A 22,160-nucleotide genomic window follows, 5' to 3' on the forward strand; every position below is an offset into this window, starting at 1 on the left:
ATAGATAGATAGATAGATAGATAGATAGATAGTGCTAAAAATTTGAAACTACATTATCAAATGTGGAGAAATGCAATTTTTGAAAGATAAGTTTGTACAAAGATTCAGAATTGTGAAATTACATGCATGCATGAAGGTACCGTATTTTTCGCACTATGAGATGTACTTTCCTCCCCCACCTCCCAAAAAAAGTGGGTAGAAATGTCTGTGCATCTTATAGAGTGAATATTGTGGTGGGGGGAGGGAGGTTGGTGCAATGGCAGCCTGTCACTACCACTGCCACCGTTTGCCACCAGCGGAAAATGCTAGAGCCTTCGCTACTGAGCAGCTGATTAGTGGAAGGATTGGCCTCCCGGAATGCCGCCGATCAGCTGTTCTAGGTGACAGGCATTGCTGCCGATCGCCGATTTTTGTTTTGTTCTGTTTTCCTCCTCTAAAGCTAATGTGCGTCTTGTGGTCCGGTGCGTCTTATAGTGTGAAAAATACCGTAGTTCTCGCCTGAGAGTTCCTCTCCTTTGCTACAAGAAGCTTGTGCTTTGATTAATTACCGGGGAGCAAATCAGTATAAGGCTTTTTCACACCGGCGTATTTTCAGTGCAACCAACATTGTCCAAATTCTACCAAGGCAATTCATCACATTCAGTAAACCAGACCTGTGGCTTAATGAGATCTAAGCTCTAGGCCAGGATCAGGGCATGGCTTTGTCAGGGAGGAGAATATTTTCCCAAAGTCGCAGTTTCTTTCTGGCTTTCTGGCCCGCAGCACGGAGGCCTTCAGTCCGGAAAAAGGGGGCAGAGAAGGCGCCACCAAGCTGATGATCGTGCTCACCGATGGGGAGTCCCACGATGGGGAGGAACTTAAAGATGCTCTAGAAGAGTGCGAGGAACGGAACGTGACCCGTTACGCCATCGCGGTAAGTGTGTCAGCAGATGGAGGGATGAACACAGGGGTGGGATTCAGCCGGTTCGGACTGGTTAGGGCGAACCGAATGTTAATTTTACATCTGGTTCGTTGAACTGATAGTTGCAAGGACTGGCTGGCCCCATCCACCCTGCCCCTCCCCTCCCAGGAATCTCCACGTGGACTGTTTTGGATGCCAGGTAAGTGGAGCCCCTGCGTGGAGGCTCTGGGAGGGGAAAAAACGGGCCTCCTGGAAGTTCCAGAACACCCAGGGAGCCCATTTTCGCCCTCCCAGAGGTTCAAAGAAAGCCTTCAGAGTCTGGGGAGGGTAAAAACGCACTCCCCACCGCCATGGTGCAGGGGGCCGAGTAGGCCACACCCACCATGGCCACGGCCACTCAGCAACCAGGCAGAGAACCGGTTGCTAAAATTTTTGAATCCCACCCCTGGACGAACAAACAGGATGTGGGTGTATCTCTGTATGTGAGCAAGGGGGAGAGAGTTCCAATATCATTTTAAATTAAATTGAGTTTATTTTAGCCAGCCATTTGAGCGCTACTTTCTTTGGTTAACATAACTTCACCGTCAGGTATCTTGGATCCGGAAGAAAGTATCTGTGTTTAGTTAGCAGGGAAGGAAGGAAGGAAGGAAGGAGGGAAAAGGAAGGAAGGAGAGAGAGAGAGAGAGAAAGAAGAAAGAAAGAAAGAAAGAAAGAAAGAAAGAAAGAAAGAAAGAAAGAAAGAAAGAAAGAAAGAAAGAAAGAAAGAAAGAAAGAAAGAAAGAAAATTGTCAGTAGAATAATTTGGGTTTCCAACTCAAGCTGGGGTTGGACAAGAATAAACAAAAATGAAACCCAGACATCTGTGAGGAAAGAATTCTTGTGAACATGCAGTTCCTCTGGGAGACCTAATTTATGGTAATTAACTCTGTGTTTGCAGACCTCATCCTTTGATATGTGGATTAGGTCTAGGTAACTTATTTGGGGAAGTTTGAGAACGGGATTTTCCCCTGTTTGCAATTTTTACTTGATTAATTTAGTTTCAGGTTGACCATCCATTGTCTAGCGGAGACACTGATTCTCAGACCTTTGTGGATTCTTGATTGGTTTCCATCCATTGTTTCTCGTCTTGCCTTCTGGCGTCATGGTAGTTTTGCCATCAGATGTCCTGAAATGATGTCTCTGTTTCCTCACCTCCCCAGGTCTTGGGCCACTACATCCGCCGGAAGAAAGACCCCAACTCGTTCATCAATGAAATTAAATACATTGCCAGTGACCCCGACGAAAAGTACTTCTTCAATGTGACGGATGAGGCGGCTCTCAACGATATTGTGGACTCCTTAGGAGATCGGATCTTCAGCCTTGAAGGTGCTGGGAAAGGATGGGGCATCAGCAACTGGGAGAGGGGAATGGAACCCATTTGTCTGAAATGGTGTCTCCTGCCTGAGCTGGGGGTTGGACTAGAACAGGGGTCTCCAACCTTGACAACTTTAAGACTTGTGGACTTCAACTCCCAGAATTCCTCAGCCAGAATTCTGGGAGTTGAAGTCCACAAGTCTTAAAGTTGCCAAGGTTGGAGACCCCTAGACTAGAAGACCTCCAAGGTCCCTTCCAACTCGGTCATTCTGTTAGGGTAAGTAACCATTGCTGGGGTATATTTAAGTCCAGCACAGTTGCAATTGTAGTAATTCTGATTGAAGAAAGTAAGAGGAGGGGAGGGGAGGGAGGACGAGACCTTGGATGTTTTCTAGTCCAACCCCCTGCTCAGGTAGGAAACCCTACACCATTTCAGACAAATAGTTTTCCAATCTCTTCTTAAAAGCCTCCAGTTTTGCAGCACCCACAACTTCTGGAGGCAAGCAGTTAATTGTTCTGTCAGGAAATTCCTCCTTAGTTCTAGGTTGCTTCTCTCCTTGGTTAGTCTTCATCCATTGCATCTTAACATAACATAACATCAGAGTTGGAAGGGACCTTGGAGGCCTTCTAGTCCAACCCCCTGCCCAGGCAGGAAACCCTACACCATCTCAGTCAGATGGTTATCCAACATTTTCTTAAAAATTTCCAGTGTTGGAGCATTCACAACTTCTGAAGGCAAGTCGTTCCACTTATTAATTGTTCTAACTGTCAGGAAATTTCTCCTTAGTTCTAAGTTGCTTCTTTCCTTGATCAGTTTCCACCCATTGCTTCTTGTTCTACCCTCAGGTGCTCTGGAGAACAGCCCAACTCCCACTTCTCTGTGGCAGCCCCTGAGATATTGGAACACTGCTATCATGTCACCCCTAGTCCTTCTTTTGTTAAACTAGACATACCCAGTTCCTGCAACCGTTCTTCATATGTTTTATCCTCCAGTCCCTAATCATCTTTGTTGCTCTTCTCTGCACTCTTTCTAGAGTCTCAACATCTTTTTACATCGTGGCGACCAAAACTGGATGCAATATTCCAAGTGTGGCCTTACCAAGGCATTATAAAGTGGTACTAACACTTCACGTGATCTTGATTCTATCCTCTGTTTATGCAGCCCAGAACTGTGTTGGCTTTTTAACAGCTGCTGCACACTGCTGGCTCATATCTAGATGGTTATCCACTAGGACTCCAAGATCCCTCTCACAGGTACTACTATTGAGCAAGGTACCACATATACGGTACTGGTGCATTTTGTTTTTGGCCTAAATGTAGAACCTTACTTTTTCACTGTTGAATTTCATTTTGTTAGATAGCGCCCAATGTTCAAGTCTGTCAAGATCTTTCTGTAACTTGAGCCTATCTTCTGGAGTGTTGGCTATTCCTGCCAGCTTGGTGTCATCTGCAAATTTGATGAGTTCCCCATCTATCCCTCGTCCAAGTCATTGATGAAGATGTTGAAGAGTACTGGGCCTAAAACAGAGCCTTGGGGTACTCCACTGCATACTTCCTCCATGTGGATGTAGTTCCGTTGAGGACTACACGTTGAGTGCGGTTGGTCAGCCAGTTACGAATCCATCTGGTGGTGGTGCTGTCTAACCCACATTTTTCTACTTTATCTAGTAGTAGGTTATGGTCTACTTTATCAAATGCTTTACTGAAGTCCAAGTAAATTATATCAACAGCATTCCTCTGGTCTACTAATTTTGTCATTTTGTCAAAGAATGCGATAAGATTAGTCTGGCATGATCTGTTTTTGACAAACCCATGTTGGCTTTTGGTTATTACTTTGTTTGCTTCTAGGTGTTCGGTGATTCGTTGCTTGATTATCTTTTCCAGAATCTTCCCCGGTATTGAGGTCAGACTGATAGGTCTGTAGTTTCCTGGATCTGTTTTTTTTCCTTTTTTGAAGATGGGAACTACATCAGCTCTTTTCCAGTCCTCTGGCAGCTCCCCTGTGCTCCAGGATCTTTGAAAGATATAGTTCAGTGGTTCTGAGATCACGTCTGCCAGTTCCTTCAGAACCTTGGGGTGTAATCCATCCGGTCCTGGTGATTTGAACTCGTCTAGGGTAGACAGGTGTTCACTTACCATTTTCTTCCCTATTTTCTTCTCTTGCCTTCAGGTGCTTTGGAGAATAGCTTGGCTCCCTCTTCTTTCTGGCAACCCTTTAGATATTGGAACACTGCTATCATGTCACCCCTAATCCTTCTTTTGAATATAATGTAATGTAATTCTAGTACTCAACTTATGACTGGCAGCTTATGACTGGAGGCTAAAACATATGAAGAACGGTTGCAGGAACTCGGTATGTCTAGTTTAATAAAAAGAAAGACTAGGGGAGACATGATAGCGGTGTTCCAATATCTCAGGGGTTGCCACAAAGAAGAGGGAGTCGGGCTGTTCTCCAAAGCACCTGAGGGTAGAACAAGAAGCAATAGGTGGAAACTAATCAAGGAGAGAAGCAATTTAGAACTAAGGAGAAATTTCCTGACAGTTAGAACAATTAATAAGTGGAACAACTTGCCTGCAGAAGTTGTAAATGCTCCAACACTGGAAATTTTAAAGAAAATGTTGGATAACCATCTGACTGAGATGGTGTAGGGTTTCCTGCCTGGGCAGGGGGTTGGACTAGAAGGCCTCCAAGGTCCCTTCCAACTCTGTTGTTATATTATATTAGTATATTAGCTTAGCGACTGTTTGAAGTTATGACTGATTCCCCAAAAAGGTACTTATGGCCTAGCTTCAAAGTATATAGGTCTTCATAGGTAATGACCAACACCTTGAATCATACAATGCATCTTGCGAAGCAGAGGTGGGTATGCCATGGTTGCAGCTCAGCTGCCACATCCTAGGCCAGGTGAAACTTCTAGGTGGTCTAGAAAATAATAGTAGAGTAGAGTAGCGTAGCATAGTGTAGAGTAGAACAGAACAGAACAGAATAGAATAGAATAGAATAGAATAGAATAGAATAGAATAGAATAGAATAGAATAGAATATGGAAATAATTAGAATAGAATAAATATGGAAATAATTATAGTAGAATAAATATGGAAATAGAATAGAATAGAATAGAATATGGAAATAATTAGAATAGAATAGAATAGAATAGAATAGAATAGAATAGAATAGAATAGAATAGAATAGAATATGGAAATAATTAGAATAGAATAGAACAGAACAGAACAGAACAGAATAGCAGATTTGGAGGTCGTCTAGTCCAATCCCCTGCTTCTTGTCCTGCCCTCAGGTGCTTTGGAGAATAGCTTGACTCCCTCTTCTTTGTGGCAACCCCTGGAGATATTGGAAGATGGCTATCATGTTATCCCTAATCCTTCTTTTCATTAAACTAGACATACCCAATTCCAGCAAACCGTTCTTCGTATGTTTTAGCCAAGGGCGAAATTCAGCAAGTTCTGGAGAATCGGTAGCGGAAATTTTGAGTAGTTCGGAGAATCGGCAAATACGACCTCTGGCTGGCCACAGTGGGGTGGGAATGGAGATTTTTTTTTAATTAATTTTTTTTATTTGCATTTATATCCCGCCCTTCTCCGAAGACTCAGGGCGGCTTACACTATGTTAAGCAATAGTCTTCATCCATTTGTATATTATATACAAAGTCAACTTACTGCCCCCAACAATCTGGGTCCTCATTTTACCTACCTTATAAAGGATGGAAGGCTGAGTCAACCTTGGGCCTGGTGGGACTTGAACCTGCAGTAATTGCAAGCAGCTGCTGTTAATAACAGACTGCATTAGTCTGTTGAGCCACCAGAGGCCCCCTTTTGCAGTATCCTTCCCCTGGAGTGGGGTGGAAATGGAGATTTTGCAGTATCCTTCCCCTGCCACGCCCACCAAGCCACGCCCACCAAGCCACGCCCACAGAACCTGTAGTAAAAAAAATTGAATTTCACCACTGGTTTTAGCCTCCAGCCCGCTCACCATCTTTGTTGCTCTTCTCTGCATTCTTTTTAGAGTCTCAACATCTTTTCAGGGCCACGGGGAGACCCATGTAAAGTACATTGCAGTGGTCAAGCTGTGAAATGACCAGGGTTTGTGTGACTGTCTGAAGCCTACCTCCTCCCAACGTAGGAAAGGGCCCCCACCAATGGCACCAGATGGGGGTGTGAAAAGCTTTCCTTGTCACAGTGACACCTGCTCTTCAAGCAGGAGCTATGAATCCAGGAAGGCCCCCTACCCACCCAAAAGAAAATGATGGACCAGCCTTAAAAGGGGTCAAAAGAACCTCAACCTTTCACCAATCATGGACTTGGGCAGACACATTTCATGAGAATAACCAAAATCTTCTTCTCAAAGAAAAGCCATTTATCCCCCTTTTCTGATAAACTGACCTCCAAACCAGTGGAACAGCTTGCCACCAGAAGTGGCTGCTCCATCATTGGGGGTTTTAAAGAAGAGACTGGACAGCCACATGTCTGAAATATAGGGTCTCCTGCTTGAGCAGGGGGTTGGACTAGAAGACCTCCAAGGTCCCTTCCAACTCTATTCTGATTGATTGATTGATTGATTGATTAATATGTTGATATCAAGAAGGTGACATTTCCCCCTCCCCCCTTTTTTTTCCAAACAGGGACCCGTGAGTATAACTCTTTTGAGCTGGAAATGTCTCAAGTTGGTTTCTCCACCCACCTGCTGGAGGTAAGAGACAAATCGGGCGCCTCTTGTTTTCAAATGTGAAGTGCAGGGGTGAAATCCAGCAGGTTCTGACAGGTTCTGGAGAACCGGTAGCAGAAATTTTGAGTAGTTCAGAGGACCGGCAAATACCACCTCTGGCTGGCCCCAGAGTGAGGTGGGAATAGGTATTTTATAATTCCTTTCCCCTGGAGTGGGGAGGGAATGGGGATTTTGCAGTATCCTTCCCCTGCCATGCCCACCAAGCCACGCCCACAGAATCGGTTGTAAAAAAATTTGGATTTCACCAGTGGTGAAGTGGTATATCAATCTAAGCGCTATTGCTAATTGTATAAACTTCAATAAAGCAAATCTATACAGCCGCCCGACTCGCACACAGAGGACTCACATGTGGCTTACAACAATCTGGAAGCCAGGCAGCTTTTGAGTTGCCCTTCGCGTTGAGTACGTTAAGTGTCTGGAAGACTGTGTTGTCCAGTGGTAGCGCAATGGTTAGAGTGCGGTACTGCAGGCTACTTCTGCTGACTGCCGGCTGCCTGCAATTTGGCAGACCGAATCTCATCAGTTCAAAGTTGACTCAGCCTTCCATCCTTCTGAAGTAGGTAAAATGAGGATCCCAGATTGTTGGGGGCAAGAGGCTGATTATGTAAACCGCTTAGAGAGGGCTGGAAAACGCTGTGAAGTGGTATCTTAAGTCCTATTGCTATTGCCTTTCCTTCCTTCCTTCCTTCCTTCCTTCCTTCCTTCCTTCCTTCCTTCCTTCCTTCCTCCCTCCCTCCCTCCCTCCCTCCCTCCCTCCCTCCCTCCCTCCCTCCCTCCTGTTTCCTTTGTTCCTTCCTTCCTTCCCTCCTTCCATCCATCCATCCATCCTGTTTCCTTCCTTCCTTCCCTCCCTCCCTCCCTCCATCCTTCCTGTTTCCTTTGTTCCTTCCTTCCATCCTTCCTTCCTTCCTTCCCTCCTTCCATCCATCCATCCTTCCTGTTTCCTTCCTTCCATCCATCCATCCTTCCTGTTTCCTTCCTTCCATCCATCCATCCTGTTTCCTTCCTTCCTTCCTTTCCTTCCTTCCTTCCCTTCCTCCCTCCCTCCCAGTGATTAGAATGCAGGATTGCAGGCTGACTCTGCCCACTGCCAGCAGTTCGATCTTGACTGGCTCAAGGTTGACTGAGCCTTCCGTCCTTCCGGGGTCGGTAAAATAAGGACCCAGATTGTTGGGGGACAAGAGGCGGGCTCTGTGAACCGCTTAGAGAGGGCTGGAAAAGCACCGTGAAGCGGCATGTGAGTCTTAGTGCTCTTGCTCTTGTCGCTGCTTCTCTCCTGGCAGGACGGAATCCTCTTTGGGATGGTGGGAGCCTACGACTGGGACGGGGCCGTGCTCAAGGAGGGCCGGTCGGGACGGGTCATCCCCCCACGGGAAGCTTTTGCAAGAGAGTTCCCGCGGAAGCTGAATAACCACGCAGCCTATCTCGGTAAGGAAAACGGCAGAAGATAGAATAGAATAGAATAGAATAGAATAGAATAGAATAGAATAGAATAGAATAGAATAGAATAGAATTTTTATTGGCCAAGTGTGATTGGACACACAAGGAATTTGTCTTGGTGCATATGCTCTCAGTGTACATAAAAGAAAAGATACGTTCATCAAGGTACAACAAGATCAGGACAAAGGTGTGAGCTAACCGAGTCTTCTGTATCCAACCGTGGTCGGCCCCTGTCTCTGAGAAGCACTAGCAGAATGCTCTGCTGTAGTTTTCCCAGAGGAGGTAGACTGCCCCAGCAACTGGGAGCTTCATTTCTCCACCATGCCTCACAGAGCTCAACTCTTCTGCAAATGGCTTTCAATTAATCAGAATAGAACTGGAAGGGACCGTGGAGGTCTTCTAATCTAACCCCCTGCTCAAGCAGGAGACCATATACCATTTCAGACTGTCCGGTATCTTCTTAAAAACCTCCAGTGATGGAGCACCCACAACCTCTGGTGGCAAGCCGTTCCACTGGTTAATTGTCCTCAGTGTCAGGAAATTTCTCCTTAATTCCAGGTTGCTTCTCTCCTTGGTTAGTTTCCATCCGTTGTTTCTTCTCTTGCCTTCTGGTGCTTTGGAAAATAAGTTGACTCACTTTGTGGCAGCCCTTCAAATACTGGAATTCTGCTATCACTGTGATGGCGAGCTTATGTCACGCGTGCTGGAAATGGCACGTAAAGCCATCTCTCTGGGCACACCAGCCGTTGCCTGCTGCTCTTCCAGGTTCCGGTGCGCCGGCAAGCTGGTCTTTACGTGCGCGGGAGCACTGAAAACCAGAATAGCATGTGCGTGGCAGGAAGATGATCTTCCGGTTCTGGCGTACATGCGCATGTGAAGGCCGGCTGGCCGGTGAGTATGCACGTACTGGAAACTGGAAGATCATCTTCCTGGCGCATTCATGCGCACCTGGTGGTTGCTCTTCCAGTTTCCGGCATGCGCATGCACGCGCGCACCGGCCAGCTGGTCTTTGCACACACATGCACGCCAGAAACCGGAAGACCAGGTGGCCGGCGGGCACATGCTCCCGTTTCGGCACTCAATGCCAAAAAGGTTCGCCAACACTGTGGTATATCATGTCCCCCCTAATCCTTATTTTCTTTAGTCTAGTCAAATCCAAATCCTGCGACCATTCTTCATAGGTTTTAGTCTCCAGGCCTTTGATCATCTTAATTGCTTTTTTTTTTTTGCACTTGTTCCAAAGTCTCAACTTCTTTTTTGTAACGTGGTGACCAAAAACTGGATGCCGCATTCCAGGTGTATTCCAGTATTTCTTTTAAAGCCATCCGAGCTTGTAATCATTCCTCCAGTCTAAAAATGTAATAAAAGAATCCTGGTGTTGATTCTGAATTGTTTTTCAGCAGATATTGCGGAAAGTTTTTTAAATAAAGAAATGCAGAGTGTTTTTCGTGATCGTTTGTTCACAAGGAAAAGACTAGACTAGACTAGACTAGACTAGACTAGACTAGATTAGATTAGACTAGACTAGACTAGACTAGACTAGACTAGACTAGAATAGACTAGAATACAATACAATACAATACAATAGAATAGAATAGAATACAATAGAATAGAATAGAATAGAATTTTTTTTAATTGGCCAAGTGTGATTGGACACACAAGGACTTTGTCTGGGTGCATATGCTCTCAGTGTACAAAAAAGGAAAGATACGTTAGTCAAGAATTCTAAGGTACAACACTTAATGATAGTCACAGGGTACAAATAAGCAATCAGGAAACAATCAATATCAATATAAATCATAAGCAACAAAGTTACAGTCATAAGTGGAAGAAGATGGGTGATGGGAACAATGAGAAGATTAATAGTAGTGCAGGTTTAGTAGATAGTTTGACAGTGTTGAGGGAATTTTTTGTTTAGCAGAGTGATGGCGTTCAGGAAAAAAAACTGTTCTTGTGTCTAGTTGTTCTGGTGTGCAGTGCTCTATAGCGTCGTTTTGAGGGTAGGAGTTGAAACAGTTTATATCCAGGATGTGAGGGGTCTGTAGATATTTTCACAGCCCTCTTTTTGACTTGTGCAGTATACAGATCCTCAGTGGAAGGCAGGTTGGTAGCCATGGTTTTTTCTGCAGTTCTAATTATCCTCTGAAGTCTGTGTTTTCTTGTTGGGTTGCAGAACCAAACCAGACAGTTATAGAGGTGCAAATGACAGACTCAATAATTCCTCTGTAGAACTGAATCAGCAGCTCCTTGGGCAGTTTGAGCTTTCTGAGTTTGCGCAGAAAGAACATTCATTGTTGTTCTTTTTTGATGGTGTTTTTGATGTTAGGTGTCCATTTTAGATCTTGCAATATGGTAGAACCTAGAAATTTGAAGGTTTCTACTGTTGATACTGTGTTGTCTAGTATTGTAAGAGGTGGAAGTATGGAAGGGTTTCTCCTAAAGTCTACCACCATTTCTACAGTTTTGAGTGTGTTCAGTTCCAGATTGTTCCGGTTGCACCATGAGGCTAGTCGTTCACCCTCCCGTCTGTATGCGGATTCATCATTGTCTCGGAATGAGACCAATCACTGTTGTGTCATCTGAGAACTTCAGTAGTTTAACAGATGGATCGTTTGAGATGCAGTCATTGGTATTCAAAGGGAAGAGAAGTGGGGAGAGCATACTATGATACTATGAGTCTATTATGGTTTCATTTGTGGGGGAAAAAAGTATTAATTTGTAAAACTATGCCTAAATCTCCCTCTCACAGAAAAGAATTATTATTATACCTAAAATCAGGAAAGCACATAAAGAGACTTTGTATTCTCAAATTTTGTTGTACTATAATGCCCGATTTCACCCAGGTACTGTGTTTTCCTGAAAATAAGACTGGGTCTTATATTAATTTTTGCTCCAAGAGATGCATTAGAGCTTATTTTCTGGTTAGCTCTTATTTTAGGGGAAATGTGGTACTAAATGCATCCATCCGGCTGACAATCTTAACTGGGGCTTATTTTGGGGATAGGGCTTATATTACGAGCATCCTGAAAAATCATGCTAGGACTTATTTTCCAGTTGGGTCTTATTTTTGGAGAAACAGGGTACCACATGCTCTTCTTAACTTCTTTGTCTTTGTGAGTAATCTCTTAAATCATTGGAAGGTTTAAGAAAGTGCTGTGAAAAATATTCTGAATCTGAACCAACTTGAATGCACTTCGACTTTGAAGTAATTGTTCCCTGCATAGAACATTTTTTTTAATTTAAAATGGTCCTTTTCAATCCTCTTGAAAGTAATTTCACTTAAAACATGATGTTTTAAATTCCAGGCAGTTCAAAATGCTTTTATATCCCCTACTTTAAAGACTTGTGCCAAAGTTAGCTACCATAATCACTCCCAAGTGAAGCTCACGATAAGTGCTAGAACCACTTTGTAATGCCTTGGGAAGACCGCACTTGGAATAGTGCATCCAATTTTGGTCACAACAATACAAAAAAAAAGATGTTGAAACTTTAGAAAGAGTGCAGAGAAGAGCAATAAAGATGATTAGGGGACTGGAGGCTAAAACAGACGATGAATGGTTGCAGGAACTGGGCCTGGCTAGTCTAGTGAAGAGAAGAGAAGTGGGAGAGCATACTATGATACTATGAGTCTATTATGGTTTCATTTGTGGGGGGAAAAAGTATTAATTTGTAAAACTATGCTTAAATCTCCCTCTCACAGAAAAGAATTATTATTATACCTAAAATCAGGAAAGCACATAAAGAGACTTTGTATTCTCAAATTTTGTTGTACTATAATGCCCGATTTCACTCAGGTACTGTGTTTTCCTGAAAATAAGACTGGGTCTTATATTAATTTTTGCTCCAAGAGACGCATTAGGGCTTATTTTCTGGTTAGCTCTTATTTTAAGAGAAATGTGGTACTAAATGCATCCATCCGGCTGACAATCTTAACTGGGGCTTATTTTGGGGATAGGGCTTATATTACGAGCATCCTGAAAAATCATGCTAGGACTTATTTTCCGGTTGGGTCTTATTTTTGGAGAAACAGGGTACCACATGCTCTTCTTAACTTCTTTTTCTTTGTGAGTAACCTCTTAAATCATTGGAAGGTTTAAGAAAGCGCTGTGAAAAATATTCTGAATCTGAACCAACTTGAATGCACTTCGACTTTAAAGTAATTGTTCCCTGCATAGAACATTTTTTTTTTTAATTTAACATGGTCCTTTTCAATCCTCTTGAAAGTAATTTCACTTACAACGATGTTTTAAATTCCAGGCAGTTCAAAATGCTTTTATAGCCCCTACTTTAAAGACTTGTGCCAAAGTTAGCTACCATAATCACTCCCAAGTGAAGATCACGAGAAGTGCTAGAACCACTTCGTAATGCCTTGGGAAGATAGCACTTGGAATAGTGCATCCAATTTTGGTCACAACAATACAAAAAAAAGATGTTGAAACTTTAGAAAGAGTGCAGAGAAGAGCAATAAAGATGATTAGGGGACTGGAGGCTAAAACAGACGATGAATGGTTGCAGGAACTGGGCCTGGCTAGTCTAGTGAAGAGAAGGACCAGGACCAGGGGAGACAGGAGAGCATCTTCCAATACTTGAGGGGCTGCGACAGAGAGGAAGGGGTCAAATTATTTTCTAAAGCACCTGAAGGCCAGACAAGGAATAATGGATGGAAACTGAACAAGGAGAGATTCAACCTGGAAATAAGGAGGAATTTTCTGACAGTGAGGATAATTAATCAGTGGAACAGCTTGCCTCCAGAAGTTGTGGATGCTCCATCACTGGAGGTTTTTCAGAAGACACAGCCATTTGTCTGGGATAGTATAAATCTATAGGATCTCTTGCTTGAACAAGTGGTTGGACTAGAATAGCAGTCCACAATCTTTCTGGACCAGTCGGGGGATGGGGGGAAGGGGGAGATCCATGCGAGAGGCAGGGGCCTAACCACACATAATTTGTATTTGTGTGAGCTTTGGGCGTGCACACTGCTTTGTGCAAATGGGGCTGCGCGTGCTTGCACGTTTGCCCACCACTTGCGTGGCTCTGGTAGTGGGCTGTGCTGTAGTCCACGGGTTGGGAACCCCTGGACTAGATGGCTTCCAAGGTCCCGTTCAACCCTATTGTTTGGTATTCTGTCCAGAATTTCTAAATTTTTGTCATTTCCCCCCCTCTTTCTCAGGCTACACCGTCTCTTCCATCAGACTCCGGAGTGGCCGAAGGCTCTATCTGGCCAGCGCCCCCCGTTTCCAGCACAAGGGGAAAGTTATCCTCTTTGAGATGGATGGAGATGGCGACGTGTCCATCTCACAGGCCCTGACAGGAGACCAAGTAAGGAAGGCACTCGCAAAATGCAAATGTTATTCATCACACCTTTTTAGCAGAAACCATTTAAAACAGAAGTAGGAGGGGCTAGAATACTCCTGTGCAGGGGTGGGCTTCAAAAATTTTAGCAAGGGGTTCTCTGCCCAGTTGCTGGGTGGGCGTGGCCATGCTGGGCGTGGCCTACTAGGCCTCCTGCACCATGGTGGGCAGGTTGCCCTCCCCGGGCTCCGGAGGCTTTCCTTGAGCCTCCGGGAGGGCGAAAACGACCTCCTCAGGCTCCCCAGGCTACAGAGGTCCTCTGGAGGCTGGAAACTGGCCCATTTCTGGCCTTCCCAAACATGTGGCAGACCCGCCCTCCTTGAGCCTCCGCCCTGCACTTACCTGCATCCAAAATGGGCCGCGTGGGGACTTCTGGAAGGGATGGGGTGGGTTGGGCGGGGCCAGCCAGGAGTGGGATTTGGGGGTTCTCCAAACTGCACCGAATCTTAGCTAGAGGTTCTCCCCAACCCTTGCGAACCCTCAGCAGCCCATTCCTGCCCCTGTGTGTGTATGTGTTTTTGTGACCATCCAGCAGTGTTGATGCATTAAAGGCATGTGAGAATATCCTGTATGTGTCTGATTTTCTGGCTGCTGAATACAGAGAGTCCTCGTCTTACAACATCTTGCTTAGTGACGGAAGTTACAACGGCACTGAAAAAAGTGACAAATAGCCCTCTTCCGCATTTACGACCGTTGTAGCATCCCCCATGGTCGCGTGGGTCCCATTCGGATATTTGACAACTGGTTCATACTTACGACGGTGGCCGTGTCCTGTGGTCACGTGACCCCCTTTTGCGACCTTCTGACGAGCAAAGTCAATGGAGGGAAGCCAGATTCACTTACCGACCGTTGTTATTAATTTAACTGTGTGAAGAAAACGGGTGAATCTGCCTAGGGTTGACATGGTCTTCATTGTCTCCTGCAGATCGGATCCTACTTTGGCAGCGAAGTTTGTCCGGTGGACGTGAATGGAGATGGCATCACAGATATCTTGCTGGTGGCTGCCCCCATGTACCTGGGCCCACAGAACAAAGAGATAGGGTGTGTTTACCTTTACAGGGTTGGCCAGGTGAGTGCTGTTGCAGGGCAGGGGTTTATGGGAGTTTGTTCTGGGTTTTTATTTCGGTAAGACATCCGGAATCACCCTAAGGTGCCCTTTTGAAGAGGCAACTGGACTTTCCGGTTTTTTCTTTAAAGACGTTTTGCTTCTCATCCCAGAAGCTTCTTCAGCTCTGACTGGATGGTGGGGAGAGTCAGAGCTGAAGTCAGAGCTGAAGAAGCTTCTTGGACGAGAAGCGAAATGTCTTCAAAGAAAAATCAGGAAGTCGAGTTTTGCCTCTTGAAAAAAAGCACCTTTGGGACAACCACGACTTGGATGGCTGAGAATCTTCGTAGACATCCAGAGTCACCATGAGTGAGCTGGGTGGCCGTATAAATTTTTAAAAGAACTAATAAATAAAACTTATGGAGAAACTACTCTACAAAGTGATTTTTTTTCCCCACTTTGTGGTTGTGTACCCACAACCAATCTCAACATCTGTCTGGCAATGGAAGAACAATTATTTTCCTGATACGAGTGGATGCAGACATATGAAAGGAAATTACTTTTATTTTATTTTGTAATTACTTTGAATAAGCCCTTCTTTCTCTCTCTCTCCTGTTCTCTGTTTTGAAGTCACTCCTGACTTTCAATGGGACTCTCCTTCCTGATCCCAAACCTCAGGACGCTCGCTTTGGCTATGCCATGCTGGCTGTTCCAGATCTTAATCACGACAGCTTTAACGATGTAGTTGTGGGCGCCCCCTTGGAAGACAACCACCAGGGGGCAGTCTACTTGTACCATGGCTACCGTACAACTGTATTACCGCGTTTCAAACAGGTGAGTGAGCGCAAAGCATTGCCCATTGTCAGTTTCTAAAGGTAAAGGTTCCCCTGGCACATATATGCTAGTCGTTCCCGACTCTAGGGGGCGGTGCTCATCTCCGTTTCAAAGCCGAAGAGCCAGCGCGGTCCGAAGACGTTTCCATTTATTTATTTATTTATTTATTAAATTTTTATACCGCCCTTCTCCCAAGGGACTCGGGGCGGTTTACAGCCAAAATAAAAACGACAGCAATATACACATAAAACCATGAATTAAAAAACTTATTACACAAATTGTAATTTGTCTCCATGGTAATGTGGCTGGCACGACTCAACGCCAAAGGCACACGGAACGCTGTTCCCTTCCCACCAAAGATGGTCCCTATTTTTCTACTTGCATTTTTTACCTGCTTTCGAACTGCTAGGTTGGCAGAAGCTGGGACAAGGAACCGGAGCTCACCCTTTTACGCACTAGGGATTCGAACTGCTGAACTGCCAATCTTATGATTGACCAGCTCAGCTTCTTAGCCACTGAGCCACTGCATCCCTTAAAAGTTCAATTTCTACTTTTCCTTTAATATGATTTTTAATTCAACTTCATGTATCTTACAAAAGCCTTCCAACCTGGTTGAATAGAGTGAATTCAATTTCCATAATTCTGTACAGTACAAGTAGTCCCCGATTTACAACAGTTCATTTAGTGGCCATTCAAAGTTACAGTGGCACTGAAAAACATGACTTATGTCCAATTTTCACAGTTGCGACCTTTGCAGCATCCCCATGGTCACATGGGGCTCACCCCGTTATGCGGCACTAGGGCTTCGAACCACTGAACTGCCGACCTTTCAATCAACAAGCTCAGCATCTTAGCCACACCTTCCCTGAAGACCCTAAACTGTATAACTCTGGTGGGTTTACAAGAAAAAGGGCGATTTTTTTTACTACGCAGGAAAAACTTTAGAACCGGCTTTGCTTCTACTCTGGCTATATGGATCTAGCAGTAAAGTTCATACCCTTGGCAAAATAATGTCCCAGGTGTTTCTTTTGATGCTGTTGTGTCTGCGCCCCCCGAGCCAGGGCCCCTGCCAGAAAGTGACTCAGAAAGTGAGGGGGAAAGGGCATCAGGACTTACCTCTGGAGCACCGGCTTCCCTGGCTCAGGAGTCAGAGGCAGGCCAGATGGAGGAAATAACGAGGCCTCTGTCCCCTGACTCTTCCCCTCCCCCGGGCCACGCCTCCAGACCCGGCTGATGTCAATCAGGCCTGGCTGGACCCTAGGTTTCGTAGGCAGGAGAGGCGGGAACAACAGAAGCAAGGGTGGGGCAGGCCTAGGAAGTGCTGAGTCATGGAGCCACACCCCACAGGATGTAAAAGCAGCAAGGGCTGCTATGTCTCTTCGTGGCAAGCAAATCAACTGCCTAACTAGAGCTGAAATACTGTTTGTTCCTGGTTGACTCATCGGCATCAAGCGAGATAACAGAGACACTTGGTAGACGCTTGCTAGTTCGCTGCCAGAAGCTGATAGTTGCCGGCTAATTAAGTCATTGCTCGAACTGAGACAAGGGGGACAGAACAGATGCATATGCCAACAGGACGGTACACATTATGTCTCTAAGCATACAGAGGGGCCCCTGCCTAGGACCCCCAGAGTCCTCAGCTTTGGAAACGCAAGCTAAAAAAATGGCAGCCACAAGCGGCTAAAGCTGTTCCTCCAAAATGTTTGCTTTCTTCCCCGGCAGCGCATCGAATCCGCAGCGCTTCGCTTGGGCCTTCGCTATTTCGGCCGCAGCTTGGACGGGCAGATCGACATGGATGGGGACGGCCTGGTGGATCTGGCTGTGGGGGCTCAGGATGCTGCCGTAGTCTTAAGGTGAGAGACTGGAAGGAGGACCAAGGAGGATGAGTCCCATTCAGAGGGGTGAGTGAGCAACGGGGAATGCTGGTGCCAGGCAGAATCTTTGCAAGGAAGGAGTGGGCAGATTTCTTGCTTTTCGGGAAAGGCTCAGACGTGGTTTGGAACTCAGAAGAAGCTTCTTATCCCTGAAAGCGGAGGCCAAACCTCCAAATCTCTTGGAATGGGTCTATGACAGTGATGGTGAACAAGTGCCTGAATCGGAACACGCGCACCGGAGCACCGGAAACCCAAAGACCAGCTGGCTAGCACACGCATGCCTGTGTTTTGGCTGTTTTTCGGGCTGCTTTCAGCCCATTTTTCAGGCCATTTTTTGGGCTGAAAAACTGCCCCCAAAACAGCCTGAAAATGGTCCGAAAAACAGCCTGAAAATGGCCCAAAAAAGCCCAAAAAATAGGCGGTTTTGGGGCTGTTTTCTGGCCATTTTCCTGGGTGTTTTTTGGGCCATTTTCAGGTTGTTTTTCAGGCCATTTTTCAGGGTGTTTTTTGGGCCATTTTCAGGTTTTTTTTCAGGCCATTTTTCAGGCTGTTTTTTGGGCCATTTTCAGGTGGTTGTTTTTTTTCAGGCCATTTTTCAGGCTGTTTTTCGAGCTGTTTTTCAGGACATTTTCAGACCGAAAAATGGCCTCAAAAAAAGGCAGTTTTGGGGCCGTTTTCTGGCCTTTTTTTGGGCTGTTTTCAGGCCGTTTTCCTGCACTCCGGCACCCATGCGCGTGCCCACAGAGGGCTCTGCGTGCCACCTCTGGCACATGCGCCATAGGTTCACCATCATAGGCATAGATTGTACCCAATTACAGTGCTTAGATTGTGAAGACAGGTATGTCTTTTGTGGTTACAATTATATTTGCTGGCAATGAAACAGATCCAGGAGAATTGTGCAGATCAACGCATCCATCTCAGTCAACCCTCCCTCCATCAACGTGATCCAGAAAAACTGCCAGAGAAACGGGAAGGAATCCCTCTGCGTGACAGCCAACTTCTGTTTCACTGTGTCTTCGCGCTCGTTGGGTCCCCGGGACAGCCACTTAGGTAAGTGCCTCCCAAACCAAAAGTTCAAGCGTTTCTTTTACTGTCCACCTCGGTTACGTGACTTGAACCAAGGTTGGGCACAGCTTTGGGAGCAGGGGTGAGATTGAAAAATTTCAGCAAACCATTCGCTGCCTGATTGCTAGATGGGCGTGGCCATGGGGGCGTGGCCTACTCAGCCTCCTGCACCAAGTTGGGAGGGGAGTTTTCGCCCTCCCCAGGCTCTGGAGGCTTTCCTCGAGCCTCCAGGAGAGCGGAAACGGCCTCCCTGGGCACCAAAGACCTTTCCGGAGGCTGGAAACTGGCCTGTTTCTGGACTTCCAGTAGGCCCAATTTTTGCCCTCCCAGAACCTCTGCGCACACCCTGCACCTACCTGGCATCCAAAACAGCCTGTGTGGAGACTCCTGGGAGGGGCAGGGTGCAGTGGGCGTGGTCAGCCAGTCCTTGGAACAACTGGTTCGGCGAACCAGATTAAAATTAACATCCGGTTCACCCAAACTGGTCCGAACCACCTGAATTCCACTGTTTGGGGGCAGCTGGCCAAGGGCGTGATGGAGAGGAATGGCAGAAAGATCTGTTTTTTTAAACCAATGTTCTGATTGTGCAATTTCTGGACAAGCTGCAACAGGGTTTAAGCAGCTGTGTCTGGCCCAGTGGGACCCATCCAACCTAAAGAAACTCTCTTTATCATTTGATCATCATCTTTATTTAACGACCTCATAATAATCCCTTGTGGGGTGGCGTCTGGGCAACTGAATGGAACTTAGTGTTTACTCGCCAGATGTCTTTCCTGTCACCAATACGGAGTTTTGTTCAGCAGATATATTCTCATTGTGCCCAGAGAAAGAAATATCTGCCTCTACCTAGGATCGAACTCACAGCGTCCTGTTTGTGAGGCGAGAGTTCCACCTCTAGGCCACTGCACCACTCTCTCTTTATCACTTGATTCTAGGTATAAGATACAACGTCTCTCTGGATGACAGGAAGTTTGGCACAAGAGCGGTCTTTGATAGCAGCTCTCAAAAGCTGCTGCAGAAGAGAACTCGGGCCACGGTGGGCAGGACGGCGTGCTCAACTGCTCGCTTCCACGTCATTGTGAGTGTGGGATGAGTTTCTCTCTGGCCCATGGGATGTGATTGGTTCATAGGACTGCTTAGTTGGCTAAAAAGGGGCTGTTAACCTACCATGTGTCTAATGCAGGCATTTGTCTTCAGGTTGCTTTCTTTCGAATGAAAGGAATTTCTTCCTTAGCTGAAGAATCCTAATCATAGATTGAATAGATGATACCTAGATTGAACAGCCAAGAAGCAGATGCAGACAGATAAAGATCTATGAGAGGAATATGGGAGGCAAGCCAAAAAAAGCATAGCAGTTAAAATATTGAAGCGGGCAAGAGACGATGGATAGATGATTCTCTTTTTTTTGTTATTGTTTTGATTTGCTTCTCTTTTGCTCTCTCTTTTTCTTTTTTTAGGGAGGTGACATGACTAGAAGTTAGGTACGATAGAAAGAAAAGGCCTTTTAATAAAGAGTGACATGATTAAAAGTTAGAACAAGAGAAAGGAGGAATATCAGTGTATATATTTTTATATAATAAAACAAAAGCGATAAGAGAAAACATGGAATAATTGAATAATGAAAGACAGCAACTTAATATAAATGTGTATTATTATTAGAAATATATAAGTTGATTGAATGTGCTAATTATGATGAATTCTACTAGTTTTATTTATATTAGAATATATGACACCCAGGTGCCACACTGTTCATGCATTGATATGTTTGTAAAAAATAAAATAAAAAAAGAATCCTAATCATGAAATCATGTTAATCGGAAAGAACACATAGGTCATGCGGTAGTGTTCTTCCTCCGAGCTTGTGGGTTGGTTTCCGAATATTTCTCTACCCACACCGATATCGAACAACAAAACCAGAGGTAAAATGCTCCCGGTTCGGACCGGATCACCCGATCCAGTAGCGATGGTGGCAGGTGGTTCAGAGAACCAGTAGCAAAAATCCCTGTCCCCCACCATGCCCAGCTGAGCCGTGCGATCATCAGAGTTTGTTTGTTTTTTACTTTTAAAAGAATTTTTTCTTCGGCCAAAAAAATGCTTTTAAAAGTAAAAAAAAAAGCCTCTGATGATTGGGCGGCTCAGCTGGGATCATCAGAGCTTTTTAGAAGCATTTTTTCTACAACCTCTTCAAGAGGTTGTAGAAAAAATGCTTTTAAAAGTAAAAAAAAAAGCCTCTGATGATTGGGCGGCTCAGCTGGGATCATCAGAGCTTTTTAGAAGCATTTTTTCTACAACCTCTTCAAGAGGTTGTAGAAAAAATGCTTTTAAAAGTAAAAAAAAAAAAAAGTTGGCCACGCTCACCCAGTCACATTACCCCCACCACCAAGCCACGCCCACAGAACTGGTAGTAACAAATTTTACATTTCACCACAGTACAAAACTGATTCGATTGGAGCAATACATGGGCCATGCTACCATCTGTTGCCCCGCTTGTGGGTTTATGGAAGCCTGACACTCCCCAAGCAATTCCATCAACAGACACATCGACCTACAACCAGCCTATGATCCCCTCAAAATTCACATCAAACCACACAGCCAACCAGTGACAGCACCGACCCTCGACCCACCCATGCAACCCCCCCAAAAAAACACTTCACTTCACCTCCCGATGACCCTCACCTGAGGTAACCTCCCTATCACAAGAACCTCACTTGATGTGACCCACATCTGACTCATCACAAGACTCTCGCTTGATGTGACCTCCCATCACAAGACCTACTGACCACTGGAAGCCCTTATAAGCAGGGGTGAGATTCAGAAATTTTAGCAGCCGTTTCTCTGCCCAGTTGCTGAGTGAGCATGGCCATGGTGGATGTGGCCTACTCGGCCTCCTACACTACGGGGGTGGGGTGTTTTCACCCACCCCAGACTCCGGAGGCTTTCCTTGAGTCTCTGGGAGGGCGAAAACAGACTCTCCCAGGCTCCGGAGGCCCTCAGGAGGCTGGAAACAGGCCCATTTTTGGACTTCCGGCAGGCCCGTTTTTTACCTCCCCAGGCTCTGCAGGCTTTCCTTGAGCCTCCGGGAGGGTGAAAACAGCCTCCCCTGGACTCCAGAAGCCCTTCGGAGGCTGGAAATTGGCTCGTTTCCAGACTTCCGGAACTTTCGGTAGGGTAGGGCCGTTTTTCTCCCTCCAAGAGCCTCCGCGCAGTTACCTGGCATCCAAAACAGGCTGCGTAGAGACTCCTGGGAGTGGCGGGGTGGGCAGGGTCAGTCAGTCCTTGAAACTACAGGTTCGGCGAACCAGATTAAAATTAATATCCGGTTCGCCCGAACCGGCTGAATCCCAACCCTGCTTATAAGCAGAAGAACACCAACACTCACATCCATTAAGTTATACTGAGGATGTCACCTAACCTGGTAACGAAACATTTGGAAACCAACCCACAAGCTCAGAGAACAAATCTCCGCCCTCATCCTACACCCCAGCTACAGATATTTGCCACAATCACAAACCTGCAGGCAATTTTAAGATGTATGGACTTTCAACTCCCAGAAGTC

General features: G+C 45.6%; 1 protein-coding gene across 2 annotated transcripts in view; it reads left to right on the forward strand.

Annotated features, from left to right (window-relative positions):
* Nucleotides 1–22,160, forward strand: part of ITGA10 (integrin subunit alpha 10) — a 108,010-nt gene that overhangs the window by 62,891 nt on the left and 22,959 nt on the right. For both annotated transcript variants that reach the window (XM_058159769.1, XM_058159768.1), the window contains exons 9-18: nucleotides 763–913; nucleotides 2,101–2,266; nucleotides 6,891–6,958; nucleotides 8,278–8,422; nucleotides 13,605–13,753; nucleotides 14,712–14,855; nucleotides 15,462–15,665; nucleotides 17,388–17,518; nucleotides 18,423–18,589; nucleotides 19,540–19,682. In XM_058159769.1, the coding sequence (XP_058015752.1) occupies nucleotides 763–913; nucleotides 2,101–2,266; nucleotides 6,891–6,958; nucleotides 8,278–8,422; nucleotides 13,605–13,753; nucleotides 14,712–14,855; nucleotides 15,462–15,665; nucleotides 17,388–17,518; nucleotides 18,423–18,589; nucleotides 19,540–19,682 (1,468 nt within the window). The remainder of the gene's footprint in view (nucleotides 1–762; nucleotides 914–2,100; nucleotides 2,267–6,890; nucleotides 6,959–8,277; nucleotides 8,423–13,604; nucleotides 13,754–14,711; nucleotides 14,856–15,461; nucleotides 15,666–17,387; nucleotides 17,519–18,422; nucleotides 18,590–19,539; nucleotides 19,683–22,160) is intronic.

This window comes from Ahaetulla prasina, chromosome 17 (genome assembly GCF_028640845.1).
Source record: "Ahaetulla prasina isolate Xishuangbanna chromosome 17, ASM2864084v1, whole genome shotgun sequence".
In the NCBI taxonomy this organism is placed as follows: domain Eukaryota; kingdom Metazoa; phylum Chordata; class Lepidosauria; order Squamata; family Colubridae; genus Ahaetulla; species Ahaetulla prasina.